Below are 18,831 nucleotides of genomic sequence, written 5' to 3' on the forward strand. Positions count from 1 at the left end.
AGATGATAGATAGATAGATAGGATAAACAGAGGGAGAAACCAGGTCCTAGTTATCACTTGGGCCCTTATACTCTGCCATACCTGAAACCAGACCAACCTTAAGTTTTTCCCTTAGGTGAGCTGATGAATTCTTTTTGTTCAAACAAATTTGAGTTGGAGCTAAGCCTTCTCTAGTCTAGACTGTGACTTCCAGACAACATGGAACCAGAGAGTCCTGAGCGAGCAAAGGTTAGACAGAATATCAGCACTTGAAGAGTCCTTGAGAAGTAATTTTAATTGAACCAAAGACTACTTACTGGCCACCACACCATGTCCCCTCCAGCTAGAAAATAGCCTTTCACAGTGTCTCTTTTGGTCTTCACTGTGGACTGAAACAAAGAAGAGGGGTGGGTGAGGGAAATGTTAGCAATCAGACACCTCCCAATATGGTCTAGGCCACAGATTATAACCCGGGAGTCCAGCAGGCCAGACTCAGACATCAAATTTATTTTGGGTTTTTTTGTTTATTTGTTTTTGGGTTTTTGTTTGTTTTTGGTTTTTTTGCAGGGGTCCCTGAGCGATACTTCCCATGGACATTGTTTTCCTGAAATATCTTACTTCACTTTTTTTTTTTTTTTTTTTTTTTTTTTTGCCACGTGGTTTGTGGGATCTTAGTTCACCAACCAGGGATCGAACCCGGGCCCTCAGCAGTGAAAGCACAGAGTCCTAATCGCTGGACCGCCAGGGAAGTCCCTCAACTATAACTAAAAAAAAGATTGAGGGACTCCCCTGGCAGTCCAGAGGCTAAGACTCCATGATTCCACTGCAGGGGGCACGGGTTCGATCCCAGGTGAGGGAACTAAGATCTCACATGCCCCGTGGCTCGGCCAAAAAATAAAAATTAGAAATTTTTTAAAAAGTACAAAACTCTGAGGTCCTTTAAAAAAAAATGACTTCCCTGGTTGTCCAGTGAGTAAGACTGCGCTACCAGTGCAGGGGGCCAGGGTTCAATTCCTGGTTGGGGAACTAGATCCCGCATGCATTCCGTAACTAAAAGATCCCACATGCCGCAATGAAGACCCCGCGGCCAAATTAAATATAAATAAATAAATAATTTTTAAAAATAATAATGTATAGTTGATGTGTGATATTACATAATTTACAGCTATACAATATGGTGATTCAAAATTTTTAAAGGTTATACTCCATTTATAGTTGTTATAAAATATTGGCTATATTCCTTGTATTGTACAATATATTCTTTTTTTAAATAATTAATTAATTAATTAATTTTTTTGGCTGCATTGGGTCTTTGTTGCTGCGCGTGGGCTTTTCCCTAGCTGCAGCGAGCGGGGGCTATTCTTCGTTGCGGTGCGCGGGCTTCTCATTGCAGTGGCTTCTCTTGTTGCAGAGCACGGGCTCTAGGCGTGTGGGCTTCAGTAGTTGTGGCACGCGGGCTTCAGTAGTTGTGGCGCACAGGCTTAGTTGCTCCGTGGCATGTGGGATCTTCCCGGAGCAGGGATCGAACCCGTGTCCCCTGTATTGACAGGCAGATTCTTAACCACTGCGCCACCAGGGAAGCCCTGTACAATATATTCTTGTAGCTTGTTTTATGCATAATAGTTTGTACCTCTTAATACCCTACCCCTGTATTGCTCCTACCCCCCTTCTCTCTCCCCACTGGTAACCACTAGTTTGTTCTCTATATCTGTGATTCTACTTCTTTTTTGTTATATTCACTAGTTTGTTTATTTTTTAGATCAAATATATTTTGTTTGACCCACGGTTTTTAAGAAGATTTTCATCTGAATGCCCTTAGAGGAGACATAAACTCTTGAGGTCAACACAGCCCCTACCACTCCCTGCCTCACAGATGTATAATAACCCACTAGATCCCCCTAGGCATTTGAGTTTTAGACTCATGGCTTGTATAGACAAGCCACAATGAGCTATAGATAGCTCACAATGGATGTCATTTATTGAGTATCAGTACTACGTGATGGACACTATACTAGGCATTTTGAAGCATCATCTCATTTTAATCCTCACCAACTCCTATGAGGCTGATGTCATCAGGCCAGTTTAACAGATGAAGAAACTGAGGCTTGGAAGTAAAGTCACATATCTAGTGCCACATTTCTACAGAGCAGGAGGCTGGGAACACAAACCCAGGTCAGCCTGATTTCAGAGCTCTTCAGGAGTGAGCTTCCTGGCATTAAAGGTGCTTTAACAGAGACATTTTAACCACTAAGTAGCTATTTGTGATCTTGGATACGTTGTTTAACTTCTCCCAGCCTCTGGGTGCAGGTGTTGGTGAGAGGAGTCTTACTGGATGGGAGATGACATGAAATGATACCTTTTCATCCCTGCAAATGATCTTACTATAGAAAACAGACACTATGGCTCATTCCTGCTGAACCCTGACACAGGAAGTATTTTCCAAGAGTAAAGAACTCCTTGTGCTAAAAGGGATCATCTAAATCCATGGCTTCAAAAACCAGTAATACATCAGAGTCTCTCAATTCTCTTGTGAAAATATAGATTCCCAGGACCTCTAACCCTCACCCTAACTCTACCCCTACACCTAAGCCTGATCTCAAACCTGTCTGACTCAAAAGCCCTGACTCTTGGGAATTCCCTGGCGGTCCAGTGGTTAGGACTTGGCACTTTCACTGCCGGGGCCCCAGGTTCGATCCCTGGTCAGGGAACTAAGATCCCACAAGCCGTGCAGCATGAAAATAAGTAAATAAGTAAATAAATAAATGCCCTGACCCTTAACAACATCTCACCCATCTCAGTATCAGATCCATGGTCTTTGGGATGTCCAGCACTTTTATCCCCTGATTGATCTGGAGGAGGGAAAGCTAAGGGGTAAGAGTAGAGAAATGATCTACGAATAGTCAAACTGAAGTGGGGACACCTCAGTAGGCTACAGTTTTCAAGTCATTTGACCTGAAAATCAGATAGCAGCACCTCCTCTGCACTATCCTTTATCCCAAAGTTACTATCTCTTTAATATGTAAAGCGTTCCTAGAAATTGATAAGAATAAGAGCAAGAACTTAATGAAAATGGAAAAAAAATATGAAACCATACTTCACATAAAGGAAACAAGTGGGTCTTAAACATATGTAAGGATGTTTATTTTAGGCTCACTCATTATAAGATAGTACATTGAGATATTGTGTTTCCCTGTCAGTTTGGCAAAAATGAAAAAGTTTGACAATACAGTGTTGCTGTGGATGTGATAATGTGACTTTCATACATTTAATGATTTTGTGCAGATTGGCACTACACCTAAGGAGGGCAGTTTGACACAAGCTATCATAATTACAAATACATATAACCTTTAACCTGACGATTCCACTACAGGGAATTTATCCTACATTATAGTTGTATACATCCAAAATAATGTGTCCAAGACTTGATTATTACAGCATAAATTTTAGTGTTAAGAGATGGGGAACAATCCAAATGACCCTCAGCAAGAAACAGGTTAAATAAATTGCAGTATGGTCATCTATGGAATACTGGGCAACTTTTTTTTTTTTTTAACAGCTTTATTGGAGTATAATTGCTTTACAATGGTGTGTTAGTACTGGGCAACTTTTAAGAAGATGCAGAAGCTTCCATATACTGATATGAAAATATATCCAGGAGACATTGATCAGTGAAACATATCAAAGTAATAAACAGTATGTATAATAAGCTATCTTCTATTTAAGAATGAGGGAAATATACACGTTAAAATTTGCTTGGATTTACCTAAAGAAACTCTGGAAGAATACACTAATGAACTAAAAAGTTAATAACAGTGGTTGCCTGTGGAGGGAAGAGTAGTAGTAAGACTTTTCACTGTGTGTCATTTTAAGTTGTTTTTATTTCATTGTCTTTAAAAAGAAAAACTACTTTTTAAATAATTTTTTTTAAAAGAGCATGGGCTTCAAAGTGAAGGAGATATGGATTCTAACCCCAGCTCTCCTAACTTACTAACAGAAAAAGGAACTTAAATTCTTTGAGCCTCAGTTCTCTTATCTATAAAATGGGGTATAGCAATAGTACCTTCTTCATAGCGACCTGTGCAAATTACATGAGATAACATGAGTGAAAGTGCCTAACATGGTACTTGACACACAGTTGATACTCAATGCATTCTTTAAATATTAAAGTTCTGATTAGGAAATTCCCTGGCGGTCCAGTGGTTAGGACTCTGCGCTTCCACTAAATGAGGCACGGGTTCGATCCCTGGTCGGGGAACTAAGAACCTGCATGCCGTGTGGCACGGCCAGAAATAAAAATAATAAAAGTTCTGATTACTGTATGACCTTGAGCTAGTCTCCCACCCCGCCCCAGCCACTTTCCCTCCCCCTGACCTGGCTTACCCATAGTCCAACGGCCAGGACAAAGAGGAAGTACAGAACCAGCACTGCGATGTCACCTGGTTCCAGTGTCCTCTGGGGAAATGCCTCCAGGGGATCTGACCTTGTGGGCTGAGGACCGCTGGGGCTGCTCTCCATGGTCCTGAATGAACTCTCTCACCCCTGTGGAAGAGCAAATGTGCGTCAGATGCCAGGACCCGGGGCCACTATTCTCACCCTCTCCGTGACTGCCTCCTTGCGACATCCAACCAAGAGGACACACGTGGAGGAGACAACCTCGGGAAGGCAAATGTATCCACCCACTCACTCACTCAGCAAACACTTACAAGGAAGTCACGTCAAATCTACAGTTAATGTTTACCAATCCAACCACTCACTTGGCAAAATACAAAGAAGAATACACAATTTAAGTAGTACAGGTGTTTCACCACCCTCTTCCACATATCCGGGAGTGAGAGAAAAACAAGACACCTGCGTCAGTCTCTGTTCCCCAGGTACCTCACTGCTGGGTGAAAGTCAAGCCAGCAATTTTGTCAGAGGCTCAGCCAGTCAATACAATCTTGTTTCACTGCTGGATATGCCCATGAAAATGCATATATTTAATAAACACTTATATAGTACTTACTACATGCCAGGCATCATCCTAAGTGTTTATAAACCTGCAAAGTGGGCACTGCTGTTATCATACCATCTTACAGCTGGCAAAATTGAGGCACAGAGAAGTTAACTAACTTGCCTAAGGTAACACAGTTCAAGTGGTAGAGCTGGGATTTGAAGGCTAATAATCTTGCTCCAGAATCCATGTTTTGAACCAGTATCTTAAGGTATTTCTCAGTATATTGCACTTCCTTGGGCAATTTAAGGGATTCCTGTGGTGGGTAGAATCGTGTCCCCCTCAAAGATGTTTACATCCTAATCCCCAGAGCCTGTGAATGTGTTACGTTATATGACAAAGGACAATTACATTTGCAGATGTAATTAAGGTTGCTAGTCAGCGTCCCTTTAAATAGGGAGTTTATCTGAGTAGGACTAATGCAATCACTAGGGTCCCTAAAAGTGGAAGAGGAGATTAGACGAGAGAACCAGAGAGATGAGAGTGTGAGAAGGATTTGGCCTAATGTTGCTGGCTTTGATAATGGAGTAATGGGGCCACGAGCCAAGGAATGCAGGTGACTTCTAGAAGCTAGAAAAAGCAAAGTAATGGATTCTCCCCTAGAGCATCCAGAAGGAAGTCAGCCCTACTCTCACCTTGACTTTAGTGCAGTAAGACCCCTTGAGAACTTCTGACTCCCAGAACTGTAAGATAATGAACTTGTGTTGTTTTAAGCCACTAAGTTTGTGGTAATTTGTTACAGCAGCAATTGGAAACTAATGCAATTCTCAAGGGTAATTTTTTCACTCTAAGCGATTTGGGCTTTGACTTATTCTTGTGTTAAGATGGCTCCAGTCTGGAGGTGTCAGCCTCTAGGGGTTCAGGAACGAAAAACTCAGTCCTGCCCTCTATGATGTGCACCCCAATAATGGGGTAAACCCACTCAGATAATAACACAATGTGATGTTTCATACAGTGGAGGTACATAGAGGTAGAGGTATTAAGGATTCAAGCTTAGGAGTCATCAAGCTGCCTCCACCATTTACCGATCCTGAGAACTTGGACAAATTCCCTAACTTCTCTAAACCTTAGCATTCCCATCTGCAAAATGGGGCAATAAGAGTTTACATTTCATAGACTGCTGTGAGCTAGCACCTGTGAAGTGTTAAGAACAGTGCCATGCACTGCTGTGCTCAGTAAATTGCAGCTGCTATTATTACTATTAGTAATTTTCTACAATGTGCGATGAGGTAAGGACCACCTAATTTTACATGGAGAAATCCAGATGGTAGCATATGAGCTGGGTTTTGAAGAATGAGTGGGTGGTCCTACACAGCATAAGCAGGTATGAAAGAGCATTCGAGGCCAAGACAACAGTATCTACAGACATTGAGGTGTTAAAAAACATGTCATGCTTAAGGAACCATCAGATTCTTGCCTGAGTATTAAGTAAGTTTGGAAGGAGGGAGATGGGCAGTGAGGCTCATATAATGCTATGAAGACATTATACCAACCTTTTGATGTCATTCAAAGGATTCTGTGAGGTCAGTAATTTTCAAAGATAACATCAGTTGTCATCATCTTCAGATATCATCCCCTGTTTTTATGTTTTTAATTTTAATTTTAATTTTTAATTGAGCATTTTAAAATTTATTTAATTAATTTATTTTTGGCTGCGTTGGGTCTTCGTTGCTGCGTGCGGGCTTTCTCTAGTTGTGGCGAGTGGGGGCTATTCTTCGTTGCGGTGCGCGGGCTTCTCATTGCGGTGGCTTCTCTTGTTGCGGAGCACGGGCTCTAGGTGAGTGGGCTTTGGTAGCTGTAGCACACGGGCTCACTAGTTGTGGCTCACGGGCTCTAGAGCGCAGGCTCAGTAATCGTGGCTCATGGGCTTAGTTGCTATGTGGCATGTGGGATCTTCCCGGACCAGGGCTCAAACCTGTGTCCCCTGCATTGGCAGGTGGATTCTTAACGACTGCGCCAGCAGGGAAGCCCCATCCTCTGTTTTTATAACAAATATTTTGTAATATTCCTTTTACTGAAAACTGAAATGAAATTCATAGTTAGTGTTACCTACCTACACACATAATTTTCAAAAAATCAATACAATGCTCTAACTCTATTATAAAAGAGAAATAAAAGCAATTTATGATTAAAATGATGGATAATCCAAAATGTAACTGCTCCATCTGACTCCACTGCAAGACTCAAAGGGACAGTCAGATCATTTTACCTATTATACTGAATAAATTTTTAATTTAAGAGAAATAAGAAAATAGGAATCCATTCTATTCCAGAAGCACAGAATAAAGCATGAATTTACAGAGGAACACCAGAATGTTTAAATTTGTGAAAAATACTTTGTGATTTTAAATGTTATGAAGAAGTCCAAACAACTCCATGATATACCATGCTTTTAACTTAAGATAGAGCCCTCTGAGAAGTATCAGAGACAGCTTGGTGAAAATAAAAAGCAGGTACATTTTTTTAAAACCATTTTTTAAATGAAGTAAAGTTAATTTACAATGTTGTGCTAGTTTCAGGTGTATAGCAAAGTGATAAATATTCTTTTTCAGATTCTTTTCCATTATAGGTTATTATAAGATATTGAATATAGCTCCCTGTGCTATTTTTTTAATGTAAAAAAAACCAACAGCCAACACTTTGTGTTTTGTGCAAACTGGTTCTACTCTCGGATAATTGTAAGCATATTTTTCGCCTGCATGAAGGTCAGGTGGGACATCTGAAAGTCCTGGTTGCTTGGGGAAGTTCTGTGAATTTCAAGGTGTCTAGCACCTCTGGTCTCCACCCAGCCATGGTACCCCAAGTCATTGTGACAACCAAAAATATCCGATAAATTTTCAAAACATCTCCCGGTAGGCAGCAATGCCTCTGTGGCACTCCTCTGCTCTAGGTTAAGAAATGCTACTGAAGAATTTTGAATGAGGTGGTGGAGGTGGTGCAGGGCAGGAGAGGCTTGACTGGAAGCAAAAAAGGTGGGCGGGAAGGGTATTTTGAAATGACCCAGACTTGAGAGAAAGTATATGGAGGGTGAGAGAAAGTGCATTAGAGAAATAATTTGGGTTAGAATAGGTAGGACCTGGAGATTAATTAACAGGGTAAACGAGAGAGGGGGAGAACTGGGGATAGTTTCCTGCTTCTAATCAGCGCTGCCCAAAGACAGAATGGCCTGGTCAGCTGGGCGGGATGTTCCTTGTTCTTAAAGCAGAGTTTTTCATCTGCAATACTATTGGCATTTTGGCTCACATAATTCTTCGTTATAGAGAGCTGTCTTGTGCATTGTAGGATGTTTAACGGCATCCCTGGTAGCTACCCACTAGATGCCAGTAGCACCCTTCCCACAGCTGTGAGAGCCACAAGTGTCCCCTGGGTTGAGACCACTGCCTTTGGGCCTTGGAAGATTGGACAGTCACTTAGAGAAGATGCCTCAGGGGGGCGCTCAATAACTTTTAACGTCCCTTCCCACACCGAGTACAGTATACTGGGGCGGAGCCTTGCTCTTCTGTTGAGAGGATGCTCACAGCTTCTCAGACCTGTGAGAAGACTCAAGCAATCACTGATCCATAGCTCTCATCCAAAGATGAAAGGACAGGAGAAGGCGGGAAGGAGGGAATATAGACTTGCCAGTATCAGGCAAACCCAACTCACTTACCCCGCTCGAATGCAGGAGTGCGTAGTGGAAGCCCCAATTCTACCTCAGATCACCCCTCAGCCTTCCCTGCCTCAGTCATACCTAGGTTTTATGATCATTGTCATCTGTCCAATGGGATGGTAATAACCTAAATGAACCAGAGAACTTGCAGGGAGAAAGCGGGAAGGGAAGACTGGTGCTGGAGACCCTCCCTAGGGTGGAAGTAGAGGTTCATAAATGAGGGTCTAACCAGGAGGCTGATTCTGGAGGCTTGGGGAGGACAGGATAGATGGTCTTTAAGGCTGACTCAGGGGTGAGGTGCCTGTTAGGTAGGTAGTGTTCTTATTGCTATTCCACAGGCAAGGAAGTGGTGTCACATGACTGAGTGCCCAAGGCAGGACTCAAATCCAGATCTGTCTGATTTCAGAGCCTGCATTTTCTTTCTTTCTTTCTTTCTTTTTTGCCATGATTTTTTAAAAAATTATTAAAGTATAGTTGATTTACAATATTGTGTTAGTTTCTGGTATACAGCAAAGTGATTCATATGAGTATATATATTCATATATATATATATATATATATATCCTTTTTCAGATTCTTTTCCATTAGAGGTCATTACAAGATATTGAATATACTTCCCTGTGCTATACAGTAGGTCCTTGTTGTTTATCTATTTTATATATAGTAGTGTGTATCTGTTAATCCCAAACTCCTAATTTATCTCTTCTCTTTCCCCTTTGGTAACCATATGTTTGTTTTCTATGCCTGTGAGTCTATTTCTGTTTTGTATATAAGTACATTTGTATCATTTTTTTAGATACCACATATAAGTGATGTCATATGATGTTTGTCTTTCTCTGACTTACTTCACTTAGTATGATAATCTCTAGGTCCATCCATGTTGCTGCAAATGGCATTATTTCATTCTTTTTTATGGCTGAGTAGTATTCCATTGTATATATATATACCACTTCCTTATCCATTCATCTGTTGATGGACACTTAGGTTGCTTCCATGTCTTGGCTAATGTAAATAGAGCTGCGATGAACACTGAGGTGCATGTATCTTTTCAAATTAGAGTTTTCTCTGAATATATGCCCAGGAGTGGGATTGCTGGATCACATGCTAACTCCATTTTTAGTTTTTTGGGGACCCTCCAAACTGTTCTCCATAGTGGCTGCACCAGTTTACATTCCCACCAACAGTGTAGGAGGGTTCAGAGCCTGCATTTTCAAACAGTTCAACTGCTCTGAAGTATTTTGAAGTACTTTGCTGCTTCCAAAACAGGGGACTTGGGGAAGATGAGGACTAGGAGTGGAGGAAGCAGCTTAAGGTGGAGATTGATGCTGAACTGGGGAGTGGGGCAGCTTGTTCCAGAACCCCACAGGTCTGAAAGGGAGGAAGGAAGGAAGAGGGGCAGCAGAAAGACTGGTGAGCCAGCCCTCCCCCGTGTCCAGCCCAGCTCCCAGCCGCCCCTTCCAGGCCTCTGCCTGCCAGGCACCGAGAGGGGCGGGAGCAGATAAACAAGTCATTCATCACCAGCTCCGGGCAGGCTGGCACCAACTCCAGGCTCTTCCTGAGTCCCCGGGAGGGGGGGGGCCCTGCCGGCACCCAGGAGGGACTGCCTGTGTCTTCAGGGTGGGAATAGGAGCTCAGACAACGGACCAGAGAAGCTGTGGAACCCGAGTGCTGCTGCCTCGGCCACGTGCTCCCAGGCGGAGCCCTCCACGTGCCCTCGTTCAGTAAAGTCACGCTGTCACCGTAACAGGGATCATCTCTAAAGCTTAGTGAGCACTATTTATTGAAGTGCCAGGCCTGGAGCTCGCCTTACATTGGTCCTCTTATCTCATCCTCGTCAGCCCAGTGAGACACACACATCGCACCTCCATTTCACAGGTGGGGAGTGGAGCCACCAAGAAGTGACAGTGAGCTGGGCTCAGGGCCTGGCTGTGCCACTGGCCTCTGGGTCACACTAAGTGCCAGAGGTGGGATTTGAACCCAGGTCCCGAACCGAAGCTCATTGTTATCCAATACTAGCTGGGGTGTCTCTTTTGCCTCCCTTCCTCCTGCCCTTCTCTCCTTCTTTCTCTCCTCCCCTCCTTCAGTCCTTCCCTCCCTCTGTTTCTTTTCCACAAACATTTATTAGGCGCCAGCTGTGTGCCAGGCTCTGTGCTAGGCACGGAGGACAAAGTGGTGATTACTGTGAATGTTGTCCCCCATCCTCGAGAGATCTCACTCAGCCCCTTGCCGCTCCTTGTGTGCCCAGAGCCACCCATTGCACTGCCCCGGGAGGGCTTCACCTCCTGGGAGGGACCCTCCCCTGTGGGAGGCCAGGGTTGACAGGAGTCTAGGTAAAGTGGGCGTTGTAACAACGGCCCTGTGTGCAAGAACACCCTACCCTTGCAGTTGCCGATTGGCCAAAGAACACAGGAAACTCAGCAAGCAGAGACGGCTGCTCACCCCTTTCCTTTCAGCCGCTTACATAATTTGCCAGCGCAGATGTGGAGATTTTCCCCAGTGCGAGGCAAGGATGGGGAAGTGTACCCACGGCAGGGTGAGGGCTCTGACTGTATTCCCTGCGTTCGGCTTCTGAGGCCGTCTCCTGTGTGTGTGTGCACTGGCGGGGCTACAGTATTCTCTACAACATGTGTGCATCTGAAACATTTCATGATGGAAGGAAAAGGAACAAGCGGGAAAAGATTTGCAGCATAAAACCCTATGTGTATATTAAATACATTCTGAGACAGAAAATAGTACCAACTATTTTGCCAGGATGCAGGCCTATTTGCTGAAGAACAGCAAACACGTTAGCAGGGACAGAAAATGAAAGAGACAGAGGGAGAAACCAGGGAAGGACTCTGCACTGGCTAAAGATGACAATGACCATCTAATTACAAATTTTAACTATAGGCAAAAACTCCCCAGAAAATAGATACACTGCGATCAAGTGTAAAGATGTTAGAACTGCATTGCCCGGTTCAAATCCCAGCTCTCCCTCTTACTAGCTCCGTGATCTTGGGCAAATAAGCTCTCTGAGGCTCAGTTTTCCCATCTATAAAATGGGGATATTACTCAGACCTATGTCACAGTTTTGCTAAAAGCATTAATCGAGTTCATTATAGAACGTGATCAGGTCCAGAATACTTGGTCTGACTCCATCCTTCTTGTAAAACCATTAAAGGAAAAAAGAAAAAGAACATGGACTTTGTGGTCACGCAGACCCTGGCCCTTACGTGTGTGAATCTCACTTTAAGCACACCGCACCCCTAAGAGGTCAGGTCTCTGGTTAACCCCATTGAACAGGTGGGGAAAACAAAGCCCAAGCTGGGGCCCCAAGGTCACGCCACTGGTAAATGACTGAACCGGGGCTTCCAACCGGGGCTTGACCTGCAAGTTCCTAACCACTGCTCGGCACGTGAGCCCTTGGCAGGGAAAATTCCAGAGGTGACAACAAGGACCTGCACAGGCCGCACCTCCTGGGCCGGCAGATACTCACACCCTTTCCTTCCACTCCTTTGTGGAGGTAACTGCCTCCTTCCTCAGCCACAAGCCTGGCCTTTGGCTCAAGTCCAAGGTGCCCAGAGAGGCTGGTGGGAGAGGGAGCCCAATCAGAGGCAGGGGGTCAGTTCTGTCAGGCTGAGCGGAGCCGTCAGAGCCTAAAACTGCAGAAGCGAGGGCCGGAGGAGGACCACCTCTGGCCTGCTCAAGCAGCTGGTGCTATGTGGTTCATTAGGAACGGGTCTCTAGAAAAAAGGGCCAGAGGACAGATTCCAGGGGTCTCTGAGCTGAAGCAGAGGCTGGGACTCTCCCCAGCCTGTTAGAAAGAGCCACCTCTCCGGTCATTAGGAAGGAAACAATGGGCACGGTAGGGTCTGGCTCAGGAGGTTAACAGGTGTGAGTACAAGGGAGCCAGGTGAGGTTTCTCCTCCCCCCGCCTCCCCACTTCAGTGACGACCTTGTCTCTTGATTCCTAGAGAGAATAGATGTCACAAGAACACCTTCTGAGCCCCAGACCTGTCCATCCAAATGCCGGCGTGGAATCTCTCACGGATGCCCAGTCGGCATCTCAAACGTAATACATCCAACTCAGAGACCGCAGTCTTCAAGAGCTGTCAGTCCTTCCCATCTCACTAAATGGCAACTTCATCCACCCTGCTGCTCGGGCCAGAAACCCGAGAGTCATCATTAGGTCTTGCATTCATTCATTCATTCATTCATTCACTCATCCAGTGGTCTGTGAGCACCTCCTACGTGCTGGCCACTATGTCTAAGCACCAAGGATGCCAGGGCTCGCAAACATACCATCAAAGACATTATAGTGTCTCTCGCTCAACTCCCGGAATCTATTGACCTCTAATTCCATTCTGTTCTACTTCTAAAGCAGAGCTGCAATCTGTCCATTTCCCCTCACCTTTACTTTTATTGCTTTCATTCAAGCCACCGTCACTGGAAGAATCTCCCATCTTGCCTTCCCGATGACACTCTTGCTTCCTTGGAATCCACTCCCCTTACATGGAACTCAGAGAGATCTTTAAACATAAATCAGATCAGTTCCTTTTCCTGCTCAAAGAATCAGCGCCTGTTGATGTGCTCTGCTGTAGCCCCAGCCCCATCTCACCCTTGCTCTTACTTCTATCCCTGAGCACTAGCTCTGCCTCAGGGTCTTTGCCATTCTGCCCATCCCACCCGCCCCGGCCTGGAATGCTCTTCCCTGCGCTCTTGGCTTGACGAACTCCTACTCATCCTTCAGATGGCACCCTACTGTCACAGCCCCAAAGGAGCCTTCTCTTGGCTTCAATCTAAGTTGGATCCCTAAATGATTTGCCATCACAGCAAACATGACTTCCCATAACCGTTGAATCAAGCAGGACATTTGATTTGTACGATTCTCTCATTACCTCCCGTTCCCACTCTACTGTAAGCTCCGCGAAGGCAGGGACCCTGTCTCGCTCACATCGTGTCCTCAAAGCAGGCACTCAGTAAACACTTGTATAGCAGACAAATGTGGAATTTTCTCAGCCTGCGATTGTGACACCCACCCCCAAACCCCGCCGCTGCCAAAGTCATATCCTCAGGATGCCCTTTGGAGGAGGGCATCTCTCTCAGCTGCTTCCCCGGAATCGGTCATCAAGATATCATTTGAAAACCAGACCTTGTGTCTAAGCTCATGGCCGGCCGTGGGAGTTGGGTCTCAGCTTTGCCTCCTCACTATCTGTGCAAGCTTGGGCACGTTTCTCAATGGCTCTCAGCCTCTGTCTGTGAGTTACAGTGGCGGGGCCAGCCAGACCAGGCCCAGGATGTGAGGCTCTCAGCACGTGCCTGGCATATTTGCTTTGCATGGCAGTTACACATCCCCCAGGGTTTTGTTGTTCTTTGTAGGTATTTTTCACCTGCTTATCCCTTGGGTCCTCGTGAGTCCGCCACACCTGTGGCCTGAGCTGTGCTGAGGTTCACGCTCTAATTTGACAGATAAGGAACCGGAGGCTAAGTGAGGTGAAATGATCGCTCCACGTCCCGGAACTCGGTTGAGTGGAGGAGCTGCGAGCCTCGCCTGCCCGGTGCACCTGCCCGGTGCGCCAGCTGTACCCACCCCCACCAAACACACTCCGTTTGCCTCGACAAGCCCTCTCCCAAGGAGGGGAGCTGTGCACCCCTCACCCCGTCCTTCCTGCCAGCATTGCCTCCGGTCCCCAGACCAGCTTCCCCAGTTTGCGGAATGGGTATCAGTTTGGGGGGCTGGGAGTAGGGAGTCTTACCTTCCACTGGATGCAGGGCCCACCTGCCCTGGGTCCTGTCGGTGGCGTCTGAGGCAGAAGGAGAGAGAGGTGGCTGTGAGGAGGGAGAAACTGGGCTCCTTTTCCCTCGCAGCCAGAGTCTGAAAGAACGGCAGTGGCCCTCCCTCCGGCACCGCCTGCTAAGAGAGGCTCCTTGCAGGTCAAAATCCAAATTCCAGCCTGGGCTACAGCAGGGCTTAGAGGAAGCGTGAATGATCTCCCTCGGGGCAGAGGAGAGGTCCCAGGCCGGCCCTGAACCCTGAACTTGAACTTGAACTCTGAGCAGGCCCCTGCGGGGAAGATGGGCTGACCTGAGCCCCGCCCACATGGCCCCCCCTCCTCACCTGGTGGGGGGCCCATGGCTGGGGAGGGGAGGGGAGCTGTTGCAGCCCGGGGCACCGTCCTGCTCCACTCACCCACTCTGCCACTGGCCCGCCTCCGCGCTGGGGACAGGCGGGCTTGGGACGAGCTGGAGGGGGGGGAGGGGAGACGCTGGCAGGGGAGGAAGGGGACAGATGGAAAGTCCCAGGAGGGCACTTGCCGCGGCCCTACCGCTGCTGCAGCAGTAACAGTGACCACCTTTGTTCGGCTCCTTTTCCGTGCGCTCTCCAGACGAAGGCAGCACAAAGACAGGCGCCTGGAGCCCAGATGAGTTGTCAGGAGTGACCGAGCCGTGGCCGGGGGCCCACGTCCAGCCCACAGCACCAGGACAGGCGGTGGGGGACAGCAGAAGGCTTGCACTGGATGCTCAGAGCATTCAAAATAAAAAAAAAAAAAAAAGATAGCTACTAGCCTTTGCAAAACGAGAGACTGAATAACACTCTGGATTTCCCACTTTACTAGAACAATCTGAAGATCTGGCCAGACCAGACCCACATGGACACAGGACGGCCACTGGCTAGAGCAGAGGTGTGGCCATCCCTCCCCCCTCCACCACAGACCCCACCTCCAGCCCACCTCTCTCCTTCCCTTGTCCTGCCTGGGCCCTGGGCGGGGGCAGCCCCTGGCACAGAGTAGTTCAGAAAGCATGGTGAGAATCAATATGCTCCTGGTTCTGTTCTAAATGTTTCCATGTCTCTGCTCACTTGGTCTTTCCAACAAGCCTCCGGGACAGATCTTATTATTATGTCCACTTTACTGATGAAAAGACAGAGGTAGAGAAGGGTGAGTAACTTGCCCAAGTCACCAGCTGTGAGTGGCAGAACCAGGATTTGAACCCTGGGCGTTTCATTCTAGAACGCTACAGGGCCAGTGGGTGTGGCTTAGAGACGCGTCCCAGTGGACAGAGGGCACCCTGGATGCACAGAGACTCAGCAGCTGGACTGACTTCAGCATGAACTGGGGCCTGCAAGGTGGTGGCCTGCCTGGGGGGACAGATGGACAGAAGGAACAGCTAGAATTTGGAGAAAGGAGATCGGACAGAGAGCCAGGGAATGGACGGCCTGAGGCTGTGATCTGCAGCGGAGGACTCAACACCAGGAAGGCAGAAGATGCATTGCTCCACCAACCTGGGGTCCAGTCCTGATTTCTTGGGGGCATGTCTGGGGGACCACGGGCACGTTCCACGGTCACGGTGCTACAGACAACGCACACAGATGAGAGAGGTGGGCCAGATACGGCTGTGGCAGACAGGAGAGCTACATCCCAGCCATGACTCAGCTCCAACTGGGGGAACACAGGCCCAGTGGGACCAGACCTTCCAGTTGTCCTAGAAAAATGGGAAGTCCAAAAAAAAAAAAAAGGGAAGTCCAGAATTTTTTAGCCTCATGATTATTCATCTGTGAGGGCTGATTGTGGCCCACTGGTCACTGGCATGTCACCTCCCACAGTCTCTCTGATTGTCAGGCTTTTATGGCCCTCTCTTAGTGCTGTAAAGAATAGGAGAGAAGATGGTGCAACCACTTTGGAAAATGTTTTGGATGTTTCTTATAAAGTTAACATACTGGGGCTTCCCTGGTGGCGCAGTGGTTGAGAATCTGCCTGCCAATGCAGGGGACATGGGTTCGAGCCCTGGTCTGGGAAGATCCCACATGCCGCGGAGCAACTAGGCCCATGAGCCATAACTACTGAGCCTGCGCGTCTGGAGCCTGTGCCCCGCAACAAGAGAGGCCGCGATACTGAGAGGCCCGCGCACCGTGATGAAGAGTGGCCCCCGCTTGCCGCAACTAGAGAAAGCCCTCGCACAGAAACGAAGACCCAACACAGCCATGAATAAATAAATAAATAAATAAATAAATAAATAAATAAATAAATAAAATTTAAAAAAAAAAAAAGTTAACATACCCCTACCTTATGGCCCAGCAATTCCACTCTTAGGTATTTATCAAAAGAAATGAAAACATAGGTTCCACAAAGACTTTACACACATGTTCCAGCAGCTTTGCTCACAATAGCTGCAAGGGGGAAACAACCCAATGTCCATCAACAGATAAATGGACAAACCGTGATGCCTTCATACTGTAAGCAGATAGGTTAGGGGGTCCCTGGAGAAAGAGAACCAGGCATGGCTTTCTTGACATAAGAGAACCCATTTTGGCCGAAGACATTTTGTGATCTACACCTGGCCACAATGCTTACCCTTGAACACAATATTCAATGATCTTAAGGGAACAAAGGAATGCAGGAAGAGAAAAAAGGCAGTCAAACAATGGTGCTGTGATAAGGCAGGGTCCTGGTTCCTCAAGGAATATACATAATAATATACCTTTGAGTTCTGCAGGAACTAAGGCCCCCAGCCAGCTGGAGGATGGAAGGATGATGCTGACCCTCTTAACTTCAATCAACTAAAGCTTGGACTCTGTTGACCTTTGCCCCAGTTCTATGCTGAATTCTCCTCTGCTCAAGTCCCCTCATGAAGATGCATGTACCCTTCCCTTAAAACTTCCCCAATTTTGCTGTTCTGGAAAACACTGCTTTGGGAAGGATCCCCGGTGTTCTCCCTACTTGCTTCAAGTAATAATAAATCCTTCCTTCTTCCGATCTTAGGCTTGGTTGTGTCTACTGATACCACTAAGCTGCAAACCCCGTTAGGGGAACGAGTGACTGAAACCGCCCGCCCTGGCCAGGCCTGATAGTAGCCACTTGCATGTGTTATCTAACAACAGGAGGTCCTGGTAAGGAACGCAGAACTAACAAGCTACCACCAACTGGAAGAATTTGGGAAAGGTCAAAAGGAGAGAGGAGACACCAGTCCATGTGTCCTACCAACCTCCCAGAATCCTTCTCACTGGAATCCATCTTGGCTGAGCAATGCTCGTGCCACCAGGAAGGACCCTGAGTCAGAATGATTGGCCAGAGACAACCCAGAAACTAACCCCATTACCATAAAACCCGAAACTGCGAGCCACGTGGCAGAGCAGTTCTCCTGGGTTCCCTTACCCTCCTGCTCTCCAGCCGGGCCCCCCTTCCCAATAAAAAGTCTCTTGCTCTGTCAGCACGTGTGTCTCCTTGGAGTCTTAGACTAGAGCCCGCTCTCAGGCCCTGGAAGGGGTCCCCCTTCCTGCAACAAACCCAGTTTTTGGGTAGCAAAACTCCATGGAAAACCACATTCGTTTTCAGTAGGACAAACTAGTGACACATAACGCCATGCATGAATCTCAGAATTATGCCAGATGCAAGGAAGTACACACCTTATGATCCATTTATGTGAAGTTCAAGAACAGGAAAGATGAATCTATGGTGATAGAAGTCAAGAGAGTTGAAAGCATTTTCTGGAGAGACGGAAATTTCCATATCTTAACTTAGGTGGTAACTATATGGGTATATACCACTGTTCAAATCCATTGGACTGAATAAGATTTGTGCATTTGATTACATGCAAATTACACCTGAAAAAAAAATAGGGCAGAAAGTGTGAATGATGAGTTTGGCAAATGCAGCTCTTGCTTCTCTGATGGTAGAGACTGTGGTCTTCACTCAAATCTTACCTCCCAGGATTTAGTTCCAGCCCATTGTCTCACGTAAGAATGTGGGTCCCATGAAGTGCCTGATTTTTCAAGAGAAATCCCAAAGTCTGGGTTTTTATACGAACGCTCCTGTTTATAAGGTTTGGCAAGTAATTTGGAATTAACAAAAACCGTTGAAATGCTGTACAGTCAACCCTCTGTATCTGCAGTTCTGCGTCCTGAAATTCAACCACCCACAGATCAAAAATATTCAGGGAAAAAAAATCTGGAAAGTTCCAAAAAGCAAAACTTGAATTTGCCATGTGCGGGCCACTATTTATATAACATTTACATTGTATTAGGCAGTGTAAATAATTTAAAGATGATTTAAAGTATACAGGAGGATGTGATACGTGTAGGCTAGATACAAATACTACACCATTTTATATAAGGGACATGAGTATCCTCAAATCTGGGTATCCATGGGGGTCCTGGAACAAACCACCTGTGGATACCAAGGGACCACTGTGTGTATCAAGAGATGCATGTGTGATGTTGTGATTTATAGGAAGAAAT

At 46.4% G+C, this 18,831-nt stretch overlaps 1 protein-coding gene across 3 annotated transcripts in view; it reads right to left on the minus strand.

Annotated features, from left to right (window-relative positions):
* Positions 1-14,459, minus strand: part of SLC5A11 (solute carrier family 5 member 11) — a 52,569-nt gene extending 38,110 nt beyond the window's left edge. For 2 of the 3 annotated variants that reach the window (XM_007186316.2, XM_007186314.2), the window contains exons 1-3: positions 14,354-14,459; positions 4,360-4,518; positions 297-368 (exon numbers count right to left, since the gene is read on the minus strand). In XM_007186316.2, coding sequence (XP_007186378.2) covers positions 297-368; positions 4,360-4,494 — 207 coding nt within the window. In that variant the 5' untranslated portion in view covers positions 4,495-4,518; positions 14,354-14,459. Of the gene's footprint in view, positions 1-296; positions 369-4,359; positions 4,519-6,462; positions 6,549-14,353 lie in introns of those variants that run through there. The other variant, XM_007186315.2, reaches the window with a different exon arrangement.
* Positions 14,460-18,831: the final 4,372 nt, after the last annotated feature.

The sequence above is a fragment of the Balaenoptera acutorostrata genome, chromosome 15, assembly GCF_949987535.1.
Source record: "Balaenoptera acutorostrata chromosome 15, mBalAcu1.1, whole genome shotgun sequence".
NCBI classification, from domain to species: domain Eukaryota; kingdom Metazoa; phylum Chordata; class Mammalia; order Artiodactyla; family Balaenopteridae; genus Balaenoptera; species Balaenoptera acutorostrata.